The 19107-nt window shown below is 38.8% G+C and overlaps 1 protein-coding gene across 8 annotated transcripts in view; it reads right to left on the bottom strand.

Annotated features, from left to right (window-relative positions):
* IGF2BP1 (insulin like growth factor 2 mRNA binding protein 1) overlaps window positions 1-19107 on the bottom strand; it is a 124229-nt gene that overhangs the window by 36023 nt on the left and 69099 nt on the right. For all 8 annotated transcript variants that reach the window (XR_006104597.1, XR_006104598.1, XM_042474538.1 and 5 more), the window contains 4 exons: window positions 12740-12788; window positions 9424-9475; window positions 8647-8710; window positions 542-823 (listed from right to left, as the gene is read on the bottom strand). Coding sequence is in view for 6 of the 8 variants with exons in the window: in XM_042474538.1 (XP_042330472.1) it covers window positions 542-823; window positions 8647-8710; window positions 9424-9475; window positions 12740-12788 (447 nt within the window). In the remaining 2 variants the exon portion in view is untranslated. The remainder of the gene's footprint in view (window positions 1-541; window positions 824-8646; window positions 8711-9423; window positions 9476-12739; window positions 12789-19107) is intronic.

Genomic DNA, 19107 nt, shown 5'->3' with positions numbered 1-19107 from the left:
TTTTTACCTGAGTTTCCCAAGAAATTTCCCAGCTCTCCTCCCATTTGTGTCTTGGGTCATAGAAGCCCCAAGAGCCAGATACTGACTGAAGAGGCTGCTCTTGAAGGAGTCAGTCCCTGGCTGGAGATGCATACTATGTAGCTATCTCCTCTGCTAGCAACAACCGAATTTGTCACCATTCTGCTGCTGCTCCTGGACTTGGCAGGAAGGGCTGGATACCTCTATGCATAAGCAGCAAAAGAGTCCATCTGCTGCGGAATGCTCCATTCTGCAAGCAATTTGTTATTATAGGATCTTGACTACAACAGCCTAAAACTGGCCACATGTTGATATATCAGGTAAAACAGACTAACAGACCATCTCTAGCAGTAAGAATATAGTAACAAACCTTAAACAGTAACAATGTACTGCCTTTCTATCACTCCCAAGATCTTCTACCTAAGGCAGCTACCTCACTCTCCCTAACAGCAGAGCTGGCCCTAGCTAAGGGGTAGAAGGTAGGTTTGCTAAGGAAATGTTTGGTAAGCTAGCAGCGCCTTACTTGGACTGTGTCTGCTTGGTTATGTTGCGGATGGTGGCACCTTCTTTGCCAATAATGGCTCCCACGTATTGGGTGGGAACAAGAAGCCGGAGGGGGATGTCTACTGGCTGCTGCTTCACAGGTGCTCCTGAAGCCACAGGAGAACCTTGCCGGGGGGCACCACGGTTTCCAAAACCCCCTCGACGTCCATTCTCTGCTCCCTGCACAGTTTGTTCGTCAGGGATGTAAGAGACCTTCAGTGCATGATTTTCCAGTTGGTGTCCATTAAGCTTCATGATGGCTCTGAAGAAGGAAAGAAAGAATAACGATAATTCGTTTGTCTTCATGTATCTTTCCCACTACTTCTAGCATGCAAGCTTAAGTGTTATCACTTACATAACCAAACTGCTGGGCTATTACCAAAAAGCTACTCAGCTATAGAAAGTTCCCTATATATATTTCTCTAAGTTGTAAGACCAAACTGTGAGAGTCACCTAGGCCACAAATAAGTAAATTTACAGCATTTATAAATAAAGGTTAATAATAATAATAATTAATAAGTAGTAATTATTCCAGCCTATTTATATATGAAAAATGAAATATATATGAATAGGGATGCGTTGGATCAAGTGGTTAAGACCCCAATTCTGTTGATTGCAAGACTGGCAGGTTGACAGTCTGAGGCTCGAGTGCCGCATGATGAGGTGAGTTCCCATCGCTAGACCCAGCTTCTGCCCACCTAGCAGTTCAAAAGCATGGAAATACAAGTAGATAAATAGGTACCACTCCAGGGGAAGGTAAACAGCACTCTGGCCAATCATGCTGGCCACATGAGGACAGAGTAGTCTCTAACAATGCTGGCATTTTGGCTTACTAACGGAGATGAGCACTGCCCCCTATGGTCAGACATGACTTGACAACCTTGTCAATGGGGAATACCTTTACCTTTTATTTATATATGAAGATGTACAGGCATAAATATTGCTGAATTCAATTGTCAACCAAGTGTGCATGGGCTGCAGTATTCATCTCTGCAAGAACAGATGTAGCTTGCACATAAACTCCAAATTACTCAGAAGTAACACACATATCACACATATTGAATCTTGAAGACTAAGAACTTAGTGAAATAAATATAGAAGAGTAAAGAGAAATATTTTTTATACTTCCATATGTGAATTCTGTAATAATAACAAACCTCGTTTTACTATTTTCAAATCAATACAGGGCTGCTGACATTGTGTATTTGAATTAAATTTTACTAAGTATTGATATCAGATCAATTAAGTATATTTCAGTGTTGGGATTGCTGCCCACTTAACTCATTTAGACTAAAGCCAATACATTACTAGAAACTCCCAGCCAAAGAACTACCATATTTACTTGACTAAACGTCCAGAAATTTATGCCCCAAAATGGACTCCAAAATCATGGATCAACTTATATATGGCGCAGCAAGTTAATACTGCTTATAAAGTTCCTCAAAGAAGTGACCACCCTTCCTTCATAGCCAGGGATCTTTAAACAGTTCCACGTTTGAGTCTTCGCACATGCTCTCCACTGTGTGTGTCTGATCCCTCAGCCTTCCCTCACAGCCAGAGCTAATAAATAGCTGCTGAGACAAGGGGAAAAGAGACAGAGTTTGCCCAGGCTTGTCCCCCGTTTTGCAAGCCATGAGCCTTAGAAATCCTGGGGATGAAGGGGAGAGAGAGGGGTTTGTATCCCATTTTGAAAGTCATGAGCCTTGGAAATTCTGGGTAAAGGGAGAGAGAGAGAGAGATTGAGAGAGAGAGAGTCGAGGTTTGTTTCCCCATTTTTCATGCCAAGACTGTGACCCTTGGGAGAGGTCCAGAGAGGAAGAAGGAGGGAAGGAAGTGGTGCTTTGTTTCCCCCTTTAGATCTTTTGTAACATGCCCCAGTGTTTGACCCTTGACTTATCCATGGGTCATATCAAAATCCATGATTTTGGCCCCAAAACCTGGCCTTGATTTATACATGAGGTCGACTTATATACAAGTATATATGGTAGTTCATTTGTTGAAATCTATATGTGAATTTGAGTCCTACTATTATTGTGCACAGATTCCTGACCAACAGTCCCCCCCTCCCCCAGATTCCAATGCTACAATAAGGGTAAACTTCACAACTAGCCAAACTCTCCGTCAGAGGCTAGTGTAAAGTCCAAGCAATCTTTAGTTTCCATCTGCCGCTTATTTTGAAAATCATGTAGGTTCAGACAGAACCTCTCCCATAGATCAGTTCCCACTATAATTCTCCTCCAGAACAAAGAAAAGTTACTTTTTGTCTACAGTTCTTAGAATCTCAGGCCAGCATGGACAAATAATTTTTCTACACTCTGCTTTTCTCTCAACTCTCCCTCTATTTCCATTTAGGATAGTGAGAAACTACAGCACATGGGAATTCTCCCTCCTCTTCATTGTTCAAAACAACCAAGCAAATCTTTGCTTGGAAATCTTTCAGTAATAGCATTTAAAGGGACGTTTTATACACTTATTCTTTTAGCTTTAGACCTAAGCTTTTTTTAAAAAAAAAAACACGTTACTTGTTTTTGTTGTTGTTGTTTCAACACAAAATTTCTAACAACATTTCAACATTATGAACTTCAGTTGACTCCCCTGTTGTTGCTGTTAACTGCTCTTGAGTAAATCTCAACCCATGGTAACCCTAAGGATCAGACATCTCCAAGACTCCCTATCCTCCACTGCTCTTAGTTCTAGAATACATATTCGTGACCTGCTTAATGGAGTCCATCCATCTAGCATAAGCCCTTCCTCTCTTTCTACTTCCCTCCACCTTTCCTAACAGGATTGTTTTTTTCCAGTGAGTTGTTCTCTCTCATGATGTGTCTGAAGTACGACTGCTTCTTTTTTGTCATTTTGGCTTCCAGGGAGGTTTCTGGCTTGATCTGCTCTAGGACACATTTGTTTGTCTTTTTGGTTATCCACGGTATCCTCAGCGCTCTCCTCCAGCAACACATCTCAAATTAATCGATTCCCTTCCTATCTTCTTTCCTAATTGTCCAGTTCTCACATCCATACATGGTAACAGGGAATACAACAGCCTGTATGATTCTAACTTTTGTGACCAGTTGTATATCTTTGCCTTTTAGGATCTTTTCTAGTCCTCTCATAGCTGCTCTTCCCACTCTTAATCTTTTTTCTGATTTCCTGGCTGCAGTCTCTGTTCTTATCAATGTTTGATTCCAGGTACTTTTACTATTTACATATCTTCATTGTCTAGGTTGAATTTATGTAGATTCTCTGTGGTCATTATTTTTGTTTTCCTTATGTTCAACAGTAAGCCTGCTTTTGCATTTCCTTCCTTGAACTTCCTCACAGCATTCAATTTAATGTGTGAATGTGACAAATCCACAATTGAAAAAGTTTGTTTCATGTAAGGCCACTCTATTAGAAAGACATGGGGTTACAACATGGATGAGGAAAGGTCTACAACATTCTGAGAATGACCTGCAGTTTCATACAGTTATCGATAGATGGGGATGTTAGCATGAAGAAATCTGTATCATGGAACAACCTGGTAGCATCCAAGCATCCCAGGGCATGGATACTGCCACCATTTAATCAGGTAGCTGAATTCTAGATGTGAAATTGGTGTAATCACCTCTGTTTTTACATATGCATCATGAGAAGCAAGAGTGGGTTCCAGTTAAGAACCTTTTCTACTTCTTTTGGAATGGCTATGTTTGCATTAGTTTTAAGTGCCACTAGGGATTACCTTTGAAACTATACCTGTCAGTTGTTTAACAGTATGGTTCTAAGGTTGTAGTCAAACCACTTGAGAGACAATAAGCCTCTTGAATGTAATGACATCTATTTCCAAACAAACATGCATAACTTTGTGTGGTATAAATCCACCAAAAATTGACATACACGTAGAATAACATTTCTTTGCCCAGACTGTTCACAGGAGACACTATCTTTTTAAAAAAGAGAGATCCATTTCTGTATCAGAGAAAAGAAAATGTCACAGATAACATGGATCTTACTGTCTACAGCTTTTATAAATATTATCAGTGATCAAGCTACACAGAAAGAGGGGCAGTTGGTCTTTTCTTTGGAGAAACTCCAGCTCTAGAACCCCCTCAAGGAAGTCTATTTGGCTCCACTATTGCTATAAGTGAAGTGTTATTTGAAAACCATCCTATTCACTTACATTATTAATTGGCTTTTATGCCTCCCCACATTTCATTGATTTTAATTCTACCCTTCTACTTTTCTTGTTTTACCTGGACATATCATAGTATACCTTATTTTAGGAATTTATTTTTATTTTGTAACCTACTTTGAAGATTAAAAAAATACAGCTTGGGTCCAGGTTATTTGAAGGATTGTATCTCCTCAGACGAGCCTACTAGAGTGTTGAGATCATCCTGAGAGGCCCTTCTCTCTGTCCCACCACCCTCTCAGGCTTATTTGGTGGGAACAAGAGAGAGGCCTTCTCAAGGGGTGCTCCCAAGCTTTGGAACTCATTCCATAGAGAGGCCAGAATGACTCCATCCCTACTATCCTTTCGGCGGCAGATAAAAAAATTCTTATGCTGTCAGGCCTTTTCAAGCTAATAAGGGCTAGGACTTAAATGTACAGTGGTACCTCGGGATACGAAATACCCAGGTTACGAATTTTTCGGGATACGAATAAATCCCATAGGGATTTATTGTTTCGGGTTACGAAAGTTTTTTTGGGTTACGAAAAAACTCCGGCGCTGTTTTAAATGGAGCCGCGGCTTTTTTCCCCATTAGCGCCTATGGCAATTCGGCTTACGAAGGTTTTTCGGGTTACGAAATTAGCCGCGGATTTTCAAGCTAATAAGGGCTAGGACTTAAATGTAGTGTGTTTTAATTTATAACTGTTTTAACTTTTAAAATTATTTAATTGTTTTTAAATTTTAGATTGACATTTTACTGTTGTACTGTTTTAAACTGTATTTTTTTAAACTTTCTGTTACAGCTTTGAGAAAGGCATGATATAATAATAATAATAATAATAATAATAATAATAATAATAATAATAATATATGTTAATAATAGGAAACTACACATTTTTTTAAAAAAATAAACCTCTCACCCAAAGAGAAATGAATATAATCACCTAAAAGGGATCCCACTGAAAAGGGATCCTTTAAGGGTTGTACAGATTGCCAAAGATGCTGACAAACAAACAAAACAGAAATCTACTTCTCATTTTGTAAAACATATGTTTGATGTTAAACAGTACAGCAAGGACTGCAACCTAGTTAAAAGATGAGCTACTATTCTTCTTCTTTTTACCCTTCTTTTTTGGCCAGAAAAGGGGAAGTCTGGAGTTGTTGTTGTTCTTATTATGTGCCTTCAAGTTGATTTATGATGACCCTAGCACCTCAGTTTCTAAGCCACAAATAAAACCTTACTTTTCCATTCAGTGGGAGTTATCCAGAGGTAGGCATTAAAAGCCTTCAAATTAATCGGCGCACAAATAATAACTCTACTGAGCTTGCATAGGGGCATGACAATCTGTAAGCCTCAATACTGCTGCATTTCTCTGAATCCCACTAGCATTTTTTGCTGTCTTTGTTTTATGCTGGGTTGCAAGATTTTTATGTATTTTGTTATTTTATGTGTTGGTGTTTTCATTTTGGCATGGCAATCCCATGTACATTTTTAACATATTTCTTCTGGCTTTCATACTTATTTAAATTTTCCTAATTTATGCATTACACCTTATAAATTAAAAAGTGATTGTGCATTTTTTTACAACTGTATGGATTTAGGTGCTCCACATTTTATAATGTGCACACTGTTTTGTGTGTGTTTTATTTTTCTGTAAGTCTTACAAATATGCACACATTCTTGAAAAGAGTTTATAATCTTATTGTAATAAAGCTACAGAGATACAAAAATGCTACTTTCAGAGACCAACAAATCCTAATTCCAGGTAAGCATGAAAGGGTTGTAATAAGAGAGTCTCAGTTTGCAAACTCATCTCAACTTTGCTGTTGATTTAGTCACAACAAACGATGAACAAGTGGGATATAATGAGCCTCCAGAAACAATGGGATCCAGAAAGTTTCAAATGTTTCAGTGTACAGTGTACAAAAATTTTATCAATGACCTGGATGACAGAATTGGGAGCATACTTATCAAATTTGCAGATGATACCAAATTAGGGGGAATAGCTAATACCCCAGAGGACAGGATCAAGATTCAAAATGACCTGAATAGACTAGAAAGCTGGGCCAAAGCTAACAAAATGAAATTCAACACGGAGAAATGTAAGGTATTGCACTTAGGGCGGAAAAATAAAATGCACAGATATAGGATGGGGGACACCTGGCTGAATGAAACTACGTGTGAAAGGGATCTAGGAGTCCAAGTAGACCACAAGTTGAACATGAGTGAACAGTGTGATGCGGCAGCTAAAAAGGCCAATGCTATTTTAGGCTGCATCAATAGAAGTATAGTGTCTAGATCAAGAGAAGTAATAGTGCCACTGTATTCTGCTTTGGTCAGGCCCCACCTGGAATATTGTGTCCAGTTCTGGGCGCCACAATTCAGAAAAGACATTGAGAAACTGGAGCGTGTCCAAAGGAGGGCGACTAAAATGGTGAAGGGTCTGGAAACCATGCCCTATGAGGAACGACTTAGGGAGCTGGGGATGTTTAGCCTGGAGAAAAGAAAGTTAAGAGGTGATATGATCGCCCTGTTTAAATATTTGAAGGGATGTCATATTGAAGAGGGAGCAAGCTTGTTTTCTGCTGCTCCAGAGAACAGGACCCGGAACAATGGATGCAAGCTACAGGAAAAGAGATTCCACCTGAACATTAGGAGGAACTTCCTGTCAGTAAGGGCTGTTCGACAATGGAATGCACTCCCTCGGAGGGTGATAAGAGTCTCCCTCCTTGGAAGTCTTCAAACGGAGGCTGGATGGCCATCTGTCAGGGATGCTTTGATTTGGATTTCCTGCATGGCAGGGGGTTGGACTGGATGGCCCTAGTGGTCTCTTCCAACTCTATGATTCTATGATTCTATGAACACTCCAGACAGTTATACAGATTGATGAACAACCCCAAGGTAATACAGAAAATACAGAGCAGGTATCAGAAAGTCACAAGGATGCCAGAAGTACTAAAAATGCATCTGAACAGATAGGATTCTGGGAAGAACCTACACAGACAAGCTGGCAACAAACACTTATCTCACAAACGGCATTTGATAAGAGGCAAAACATTGGGTGCTAAAAGGAGGAAAGGGCCCAAGTGTCCAATTAAGCAGTCCTCTGAGCCAGATTGGGCCTATGCACATGAAAATCCACCTTTCTTGCCAAGAGAACTTTTATAAGCTGTATTCCTCACAATGTTGTTCAGTTTTGTTTTTCTGTAAACTCCCAGGACACCTTTTGCACGACAGGTAATATATCTGTTTAGACAATGGTGACAATAATAAAGAACTGATACATCACTGTGGCTTAGCAATTAAGCTATAAATATTTAGATGGTGGTGGTGATAATAAGAGTTGATGTTGCACAGCGGCTTCTTCAAGATGGAATTATGAATCACAAAATCAACAGGTTCAGAACTCATCACTGCCACAAATGTATGAAGTGGTCTCAGATGGATAAGACACTGCATGTCTCTCAACACTAACTGCTGGGAAGCAAAACTGGCTAAGGTCCATTGGCCTCGTATCCTGTTTACAAACTTCACACAGACATCTGCTAGGCCACTGAAGAAACAAAATGACATCTAAATAGGAGGCACAAACAATGCCCATGTCACAAGAACATAAATTATAAAAACAAAATTTATGTTCTCGGAACAAAATATGAACAATGCCATATCAGAGCAAAGTCTATTCAGTCCAGCATCGCACTTGCTTCTTTGAGCAACCAGATTGCCAACATGCTAGGAGGAGGATGAAGAATATCATGTTTTTAAAACACAGGTAATAAATAAGCAACCATTTTGCAACAAAAACAAATTACAAAACTGGCCAGGAGCAGAAGCAAATATATTTACACTAGATAAGAATTTATTGTTCTGTACAAGATTCAAAATACACCCAAAGCCAAACAAGTTATAACTGCAAAACTATACAATACTTTTAACTTACTGCCTAGTCTGTTCCCGGTTGGAGTAGGTGACATTGACAACTGCTGTCTCGCTGTCCGTATTCACTTATATAAGGAAGGAAAAAATGTGTTAGCTAAAATTGACATAATCACTATCATTATTATTTGATCTCTGTTTATTCCAATATAAATTGAGCTGATCTACACTTATCTGGAATTTCCATTTCCTGAATGTCCTGACAGTTATTGGCTCCAAAAGTGTACCAAATGCATTTTAGCATGCAGATGTTTTAAAATGCCTATCTGTTAAAATGTGTTTATCTGTTAAAATGAATTAAATACATTGATTTTAAACTTAAAACGAGAGAAAATAAATTTAGGAATATTTACCAAAAAAAATTTAAAATGTAGTTTTAAAATGACATTACTGTATCTCATAAAACTACCGATCCTAGAATATCATAGCATTAAGCCATGACAGTTAAAATGATGTCAAACTGCATTACTTCAGAAGTGCAGATTAGACCTTAGTCGTTGGGTCCTAGTCCCAGGTAAATGTGTAGTCACATCCTCCCAACCTGCTCAACTCCACATTTTAGGACCACAACCCCATTATCCTTGCCAGGATGTGTGGTCTAATGAATGTTGTAGTCCTCAATATTGAGACAGTTCCAAGATGGGAAAGGTGGCTGAATAGAACCAGAGCCTGCTTTGAATTGGAATAGCACCTGATTTCTGCATCTCTAATCCTGTTTTGATTTCCACCTTTTGCTCCAAGACCAACTTATTTACATGATCTGACATTTCTCTTATATTACCTTGTTCACAGTTTTCCACAGTACCATACTGGGCTAGCAAACCATCCAGAACCTATATGTGAAGGAGAAAAGAAGAGGGAGACTGTGTTACCCTGAAAATTCCTGCAAGTTAATTTATTTAAAATTATTGAATTTTACAACATCTAGTTAAAACAAACAAAAGTCAACTATTGTCAACATGCTTACTCACAAACTCATTCACTCTAATTCAGTAAACTTCCACCCTAGTAATCCTGAATATTCTACCTATAAATGTCTAATCTCTTTTTAAAACTTGTGTTAACTATCATACATACAATGAAGAATTATGCACATCACATCTGAATTTACAAAACTTGTAAACGGTACAGTGCACCCTTGTTATCCATGGAGGGATCCATTCCAGATTCCCCCTCCCCAATAACAAAAAACGCAGGACCTCAAGTCCCATTCTTTTCAATGGGTGCGCTCCTGCTCGCAGCATCGCATGCGTGCACGTCCATTTAAAAAGCAAGGGATTCCCATCCATGGAAGCTCAAACTGCAGATGGCAAGCCCATGCTTGACACGGCTGCACTGTATCTTCAATCCAAGAACCTTATTGTCACCAACTCACCCCATTTATTACTTATGTAACTCATTATATTGTCTCACTCATATATAAAGTTGCCCAATATCACTTCCTTCTTAACAATCTGAACATGAAATCATACTATTGTATATAAAAAGCTCTAATGTAGCCTTTTGCAACCTGAAGTTACTTGTGCATGTTGGACTACAACTTCCATGAGGCCCCGGCTAAATCCAGAGGACGTCAGATTGAAAAATGCTGATCTAATACATTTCAAAATGGGGTCAAAGAATGTCCTGTTCCAACAACAGCACCTAACAGTACAGAGGTGAGCAACCTGTGACTCATGATCCACAACAGCTCTTACAGTCTCCACCTTCCAAAAGTACTTGGAAGCTCCCTTCAAGGAGGCCTTAAAAACACAAATACAGCTAGACCCAAACTTATAAAATTCATCATCCTGGTGGGAAAGCAAGGTCTCTCTTTCCTGTCTGAGCAGAGATACCGTTGAAAGTGTGGATCCAACCAGATCTATGCTTTCAAAAGGGGTGTGGGGTGTGTGTGTGTGCGAGAGAGAGAGAGAGAGAGAGAGAGAGAGAGAGAGAGAGAGAATGTAACAATGGGTGGATGGGTGGACAGACAGATGGGCTATGTAGTACTTGGGGATGGAGGAGAAACAGATTGTGAGGGAATTAACACACTCCGTTTCTATCTCTTTATTTCCCTCTAATGTTTCTCTCAAATTTCACAAATAGCAGCATGTGCTAGTGAAGAAGAAAGAGTGTGGGGTGGTGTGCCTGCATTTTGGCTTTATGGACTCAAAAATATGTGCTATAATAGTTTGCTTGTGTTTAATGTGCCACAGTTTCTTTCTGAGAGAATGAGGTCCTTGGTGTCCACTGCCGTGGCAAGACATCTCCTAACAGCTTTCTACTGCTGTAAGGGAGACAACACAGTGCCTCTGAGGAAATACTAATGTTGAAACATGTTGGATATATTATACCATGTGTTGGATCCAGACTGCACCACACTTGAGAGTAGACTAAGCAAAATTAACTGGACTTAGTAATGACTTTTCTGGCCCATTCAGTCTAAGTCAAGATCCAATCCATTTTGTGTATGTTATTAACAAATGTTATACTCTTGCGATGAAAAAAAAAGCCCTGGCATCATATACAAACTTGTTTGGGTTTTTAAACTTCTTCAAGCTACAACACTGTGTCGTGCTAATTTTTCCCTTTATTTGTATTAATTTCATAGTTAAAATAAACTTGTCTGTTGCACATTACAAATAACACAAATAATAAATTTACAAAGATTCTTCCTCTCTTCACATAATTAGTTCTTACTAACTCCCAATGGCTTTCATTTTCTTCATTCCTATTTTTTTTCTTTTTGCCCTCTACCTATAATTCTAAATTCACCCCCTCATCCTCCTATTCCTCTACAACAGTAAATCTTACCAAGCATAACCTAAGTTAAATCCCTCTATTTTCACTTTTGTCTTCTTATATTCACTGTTTTACATCCTCTCTACATTTGATATACCCATCTATCTCTAACATCTAATTGATGTTGATAATATTGTATTGATTTCCATAAATTCTCAACTGGTACCACCACCGCCCAACTTAATCATACTGGTCCAGATCGTCTTCTTAATCTACTTTGGTCATGCTAAAATTGAGGGACTGTTGTCCCAAGGCCAAACTCCACAAAGTATGTGAAACAAGTAGTAATGCCTTCTGGACTGTTTGGACATAATCCTCAGAGCAGTGCCTCCTAAACTGGCTAAGAATGTCTAGTGAAAATGAAATGTTACTGAACTTCTTTGCAACTGTGCAAAGGAAAGGTCATGCTAAGGCTGTAGAAGCCCAAGATGAACCTAGGCTTGTTTCCACCGAAATGAAACATGGTTTATCCAAATATAATCACAATAAACAAGGAGATTTCCCTTTCATCTTTTTATGAAAACACAAGCTCTGTTTAGTTTGTTATCTAGAAACATCTAGACTTATAGCTAACCTTAAGCAGACATATGGACTATAATGAGCAACAAGTATAGAACTGTTGGCTGTTTTGTATTGGTGGGAGGGCAGGATCGGGGCAGTTATGTGATATACAGTAGAAGGAGGAGAAACAACATGGAATCCAGTAATAGTGAAAAGTAGCATAAACTCCTAGATGGAGGTGAGTAACTTGGTGCCCGCTCAGGTTTTCAAACTACATCTCTCATAATCTATTACCATATGCCAAGATTATGAAAATTTTAATCCAAGAGGATTGGACTGGAGAGAAACAGGTTTCCTGTTCATTACATATTCTAGTGTTTAGTATAGGGCACACCTGCCTGTCCAGGCCCAAAATAATATTTTTTCCCATCCATGTATTAACCAAAATGGCATCTGGACATGACACATCATCACCTCTGGCAAGCATTTTGGCTGACATACAACTGGAAAACAGGTATTTGGGTGTTGGTGGAGGTTTTTAGAGGATTGGGAGAGCATTTTTGTCTGTTTTCAGAAGTTTGGGGATGGTTTGGAGGCAATGATCAGACTGAAAAAAGCAAATGTTTGATAGCAGGGTTCAAGGGACTAGCTAGCTAGCACACAGTCTTTTCTGGAAATACATATAATATAGAGGAAAAGATGGGTGAAATTGTTTTTTTTTCCTTGCTCAGGAATTTCACACAATTCAAAGTACCATGTTTTCATAAGCATCATGCAGTTTTTAACAGGACATTTTAGATTCAGAAATATCTTACCTCCCATCGTAGTTGTGGAGGAATGTTTCTTATCTGAATTTTGCGGCTCCTGAAATAAATGAAGAAGGAAAGTATTGTTTCATTAGACATTAAATAGCATTCTGTCTTGAAAGGATTGCTCGCACAGAAAAGAGCTAAAAACAAACAAACAAACTCTACTATCTGGAAGGGATGCCTCTAAAGCAGGGGAAGGATGATTTTAAGATTGCAGGATCCATATTGATCCAATTCTGAGCTCTGGGAGTGTTTGTCAGAACCTATATGTCTGGAAATTACTTTAAAAAAATGACATATAGATATAATTACAGAATTCTGAGGCCAAGAATTTGTCCTTGGGTACCAGAACAGAATGAGGTTTACAGCCTTTCTAGATAAAAATCCACTCTTGGTTAATTCAAGCTTTCAAGCAGTATAATTTTTGAAAGACGAGAGCCATTTGCTGCTGTTAATATCACACCACCATCAACCAGCAGATCCCCCAATGTACATTTCTACCCAACTCTGGCCTCCAGGAAGCACAAACGAAATGTATCTCTTATATAAAATGGAAAATCAAGGTTTCTTATTTGGAATTTATATTTTTTTGGAATATATTCAAGCCGTGTATGTTTGAATCCATGGATAAAAAATCCATGAATAAGGAGGGATGACTGTACAAACTTATTTATGTTAGTCATTTTGGACTAGATGGGAAAGCAGCAAGAACAATTTCAACTTTTGTGAACTTTCTCTGTCTAGTTTCCTAGAGGGAATTCTCACATGCCACATTTTTTTTATTTGTCTTATAATGTGCACTGCTTTATTACCAGAATTTAACATATATTAAGAAGTGAATATCATACAGCTACTCTCCTTCTGGCAAAAGAGGGGGAGAGGAGCATGCAAATATTTGGCAGATCCTTCTAAACAGAAAAGCCCAAAATGATCTGCAAAATTCCTCTTGAGAAAATTGTCATTAACTCTTGGCACAATTTAGTAGCTTGTTTATATTGGCGTAAAGTTAGTGATAAATCTGATCGAGCTTGCTGATCTCACTAAAATGCTATTAGCTTTTTGCAAGAGTACCTGGTGGCTTTTCTGGCTAACTAATGCATGCTAAGCTCTCGTTTATGGAAGGTTATCAAATTTCCAACCCTTGCTTTTGTAGGAAAAACTTTGAAACCATGCAGGGGCTCTCTCTGGAGGTATCCAGCCAGACAGGTCTCTGCAAGGTTGCAGTCCTACAGAAACTGATGCTCTTCAGGTGCTTTCAACCACAACTTTTATTATCCATGATCACAAGCCATCCTGTCTGGAGCTGATCCAAGTTGTAATCCAAAACGTCTGGAGGATGCCAGATCAGGACAGGCTGCTCTACACATTTGCCTGGGAGTAAATTTCATTGAAGTAAACTTACTTCACAGTACAGATGAGTAGGAACACATTCAGAGTGATCCTCCGAGCCTGTTTTTCACTTACTACATATTATATGTTCCCATACACCATCTGATAAAGTTAGCTAGCTGTCTTCAAATATTTGAAGGGCTGCTATATGGAAGATGTAGCAAGCTTGTTTTTGGCTACTCCAGAGGTTAAGATTGATCCCCTTCCCCACAACCATTCCTTCTCCTTTTGTGTCGTGTCTTTTTAGATTGTAAGCCTGAGGGCAGGGAACCGTCTAACTAAAAGAGTGTATGTACAGCGCTGTGTAAATTTACAGTGCTTTATAAATAAAGGTTAATAATAATAATAATTTGAAGTAATGTAAAAGAAAATTCCAGCTAACCATGTGGAATAACTTCCTAACAAAACACAAACTTCCTAACAGTAAGAAGTGTTCAACATTGGAACGGATGACTTTGGAAGGTGACAGACTCTCTTTTGAGGGAGAAGTAAGAAAGCCAAATGTCAAGAATGCTCTAGCTGTAGATTCCTTTGCACAGGCAGATACTTTTTAACTTTACAATTCTATGATTGCATTCCCAGGTTACCCACACCCCAATTCTCACCACTAAACTTTCTTCTAATAAAAAGTAAAGACCTTGTAAGAATTGTGGGAGAGAGGGAGAAATAAGAAAAGGAACCAAGAAATAAAATAATAAGTGGTCTGAGAAAGTGTGATTTGCCCAAGTGTATTCAGTGGATTTCCATGGTTGAGCAGGGATCCAGATTCTGATCTCCCAGAGTTCCAGTCCAACATTCAAACCACTATACATGGCTGGTTCATATTGGTATATTATGTCTGAAAAATAACACTAATGATATCAACATAAGCTGAAGAATAATAAATGACAGACAGTGTCATTCTTCTCATGTCAAAGCTCTGGTCTTGGGCTGATACAATATCTAATATCCAACATCTAGAGAGCAACATTTTCCTTGTTCCAGGCATAGTGTGCAGCTATAGCTCCCTTTTTACATTTATTAATTTTAAGCATATAAGGACAAGCAATGACTACCAGAGGCTTATATCTCCCCAGCATCAGCAAAATCAGAACTAAATTGACCATGGAGCTACGTGTATATTGCTAGAACTCTTAGGCAAAAGTTTCCATCCATGCCAACACAAACAGTAGAGGTAGGGTTGCCAGACTGAAACCTGGAGGGCTCTTATCCCTTTAACAGTTGTATAGAAGAGGGACTCTCAGCAGGTGTTGCTTGTTGCACAACCAGGTAAGACCTGATGAAATTCTTTCTTCTACACAACCATTAAAGAGACAAGAGTTCACTCCAGTTTTCACTCTGGCAATCTTAACTAGTGAGAAGTTAGCTAGAAGTCTATGCACTGTGTTTCTAATATGGATTGCTCCCACTTCAGCAAATGTAATTAATAAAAGGGAAAAAAAGGAAACATACACTACACAGTATACTTAGTGTACAGTTCTGTCCCAAGTGTCCATATACTTAGCATTTTAGAAAGTCGGCTCAACTTCAGCAACAAATCTATTTAGACTGGCCTCAGAGACTAACAGACTCAATTGCTTTTCAAAAGTCTCTGGAAACTCATTTTACAGATAAAAAATATGGCTCACATCCAACCCAACCGGCTGTAGCTGTGGCATATCTGAGCCAGATATGTCCGACGCACCATCCAGTCCCATTTGCTTAGGAACATATTATGCATTACTTTAAATAAATAGCAAGCAGGTGTATGTCTCCCTCATTGCCTTTTTAAAAATCTAAGTAAGCATAGCACACCTGGTATGGACCTGAACCCACGGACACCAAGAGCACAATCTGGAAATGAATAAGGATTTGTGTGTCTATAATTTAGATAGTTAAAATGTTGTCTTTAAGAAAATTGCTTTTCATCAACCTAAATGGCAGATGCAAATGGCCTGATCCAGATTAAAATCAAAAGGCTGTATGTCAAAGGGTCCTGATCTGGACTGGGTCTGTGTTTCCTTTAGAGTAAATGGGAGGGGGGAGATAGATGCTACTAGCAACATATTTAAAGTAGAGTTTAGGAATTCAAGTTTTATTGTTGCTAGTTGTCATCAGGAGGCATGAGTCTAAAAATCCATACAACCTTGGGCTTGCTAGGTCTTTGCCAGTCCTCCCTAACTGGCCCCTTTGGAGATGGCAATCATGAATGCTTTCTCATGTCAGGAAAAGGAGATCAGCTACCATCAAAGTGATGCAGCCAGGTTCAAAAAGCCAATATTGCACTCAGTAAAAAACATGGTACAGTGGACCCTTGTTATATTCTGGGGTTTGGTTCCAAGATCCCCCGTGTATAACAAAATCTGTGTATGCTCAAGTCCCATTAAATATAATGTCATAATAAAATAGTGTCCCTTATAAAAAATGGAAAATCAAGGTTTGATATTTGAAATTTATACTTTTTTTGAACATTTTCAAACCGTGTATGCTTGAATCCATGTATAAAAAAAAGTCAGTGTATAAGAAGGGCCGACTGTACAATCAGCTCTCTGTATCCACAGATTCTGCATTCATGGATTTAACCATCAGTTGCTTGAAAATATTTCCAAAAGAATTATCCAAAAAACAAAGCTTGGTTTTGCCAATGTATAAGGTATGCTATTTTACTACACATCAGAAATAACTCAACCTCTTCTTCATAGGGCTTTTATAGCCCTACGATTCCAGATAACGAAAACCAACTATATTGAAGGGAAATATAAAAAGATTCCCAAGGAGCAGCCTATTTGCATTTGTGAAAGTGAGGATATTGAAGACACCATACACTATATGTTACATTGTAAGATATATAAAACCCCAAGAGATAAGTTTCTGAAGAGAAGTTTAGAACTTGTAGCTAACCAAAATTACTTGGACAAAATCACTTACTTGTTAGCTAATACAACTAAGTCTGTCATGTTCAACACTGCTAGATTTGCTGTGAAAGCAGCTAAACTTAGATTAGACTTTGAGAATAAAGGCCTGCATGGGAATCTGCAGTAAACAGATATTAATTTGAATAGAGTATGGAAAATTGTGATGTTTTTGTATGAAATATTTTTGTAATTTTAGTGTAAACATATTGCTCTATATGTTATAGAGCTAATTGACTGTGGAAGTTTTAAAGGGTTTTAATTATTTTGGTAATTTAATGACTATCACCTGTATTTGGTTGTCATGAATAAACTGAAACTATTTTACTACACCATTGTATATAATGGGACGAGCACCTGTGGATTTTGGTATCCATAAGGATAGTCCTGGAACCCAACCCCAACTGATATTAAGGGCCCACTGTATTAGCAGCCTCTTTCTGCTTAACTATTTCTGGACACACTAATGAAGTTCTGGTTGCAAATCAACTCTAGCTGCTGCTAGATAAAACTGGTATTTTTTTTTTGTTTGTTTATATCCATAAGCATGTGGATAAAACCAGAGTTCTGAAAAGCTTTTTTAAAAATTATTGCAAGAGTCATAAATCCTTCAACCAGCAGCCGCACTTTCTTGACAAATAATGGAAGACGATGTTCAAAAAAATAACATTTTCAAAGTTCTGCATAAAACACGTGTTTAATATTATATCATTCAAAATTATACATCTGTAGGTTTAGAACTCAGCCAAGAGGTTGAAAAGAGCATTAGCTGCCGAGACAGATCATCTACTACTGGAGATGGTCTGGGGAAATGTGATCACGCAGGTCTTACTGGACCTATCAGCAGCATATTCTTGATCATGAAGAACTACTGGGATGTCTTTAGGATTTAATAGGGATTAGAGGCAATGTTGTGCAGTTGTGTTACCTCCCCAAGCATGTGCAGAGGATGGGTAACATCTATTTCAGAGCTGAATGGCTAGAGATTTCTGGGAACTGTACTGCAAAAAAGAACCATCCAAGTAGTAGACTGTCCATCTTTGAAGGTCTTTGGATAGCTTATATTTCAGGAGTGCTTCAATTGTGTATTCCTGCATGGCAGGAGACTGGACTAGGTAGCCTACACATGGTCCTTCTCAACGCTCCGATTCCATGAGGAAAAAAAGCAATTGTCTTGGCTGCCTGGGCAAAGGCAGAAGGCCATGTTCCTAGAATTTATACCAGATTTGGCCAGTCTTGAAGCTTCACACTGCCTACCAACTATAGGGATCAGCCCTGTGTATGGCTATTTATCTCCTGTGCCTGAATAAGGCTCCACATCCTGGGCATGTGTTTTGTAAAAATGGGCAACTGTGGCATACTTCCTTTTCACTCCCAGATGCCTACAGCACCACATACAATCATATTTTCACACCACTCCCAAGAGCCCCAGACAGCTCCCAGAATCTACTTCCAATTTTACTTCCAGGCTTTGTTTTGCTTTTGCCAGTTTGGAAGTGGGGTGTCAGGTAAATTAGCACTCCAGGGAGGCAGGCCTGAGTAGTACAGAAAAATAAACCAAAGGCTACATGTGGACTGTGGGATGCATTTTCCCCATCCTCATTTTAAATCAACCCATTATGCTTAAAATGCTATGAAGTACGTATACAAATGGACTGAAAACGAACAGCAGCAGCGAAGAAAACAAAAGAGGCAGGAATGACTATCTCACAAGAATTTAACAGAGTTTATGAAACTATCAAGCTAAGCAGTTAACTTCAAAAAAAATTTGTGTGCCACTACATTTAAAAAATATTTAGCAGATGAGTCCTGTAACAATGGAAAACCTACCACTGCATCCATATTGCAGAAATAATCCAGTTTGACACCCCTCTAATTGCCATGGCTCAATTCTATGAAATTCTGGGAACTGTAATTTTGTGAGACATTTAGCCTTCTCTGTCAGTGTTCTGGTACCACAACTACAATTCCCAGAATTCCACAGCACTGAACCATGGCAGTTAAAGTGATATCAAACTGGATTATTTCTGCTGTATGGATGCACCCTACGACTGAGGATCTGCTGGTTATGGAGTCTTCACAGACTCACGCCAT

Source organism: Sceloporus undulatus, chromosome 6 (assembly GCF_019175285.1).
Source record: "Sceloporus undulatus isolate JIND9_A2432 ecotype Alabama chromosome 6, SceUnd_v1.1, whole genome shotgun sequence".
Classification (NCBI taxonomy): Eukaryota; Metazoa; Chordata; class Lepidosauria; order Squamata; family Phrynosomatidae; genus Sceloporus; species Sceloporus undulatus.
The sequence above is the reverse complement of the archived record's forward strand: the minus strand, read 5'-3'. Positions and strand labels throughout refer to the sequence as shown.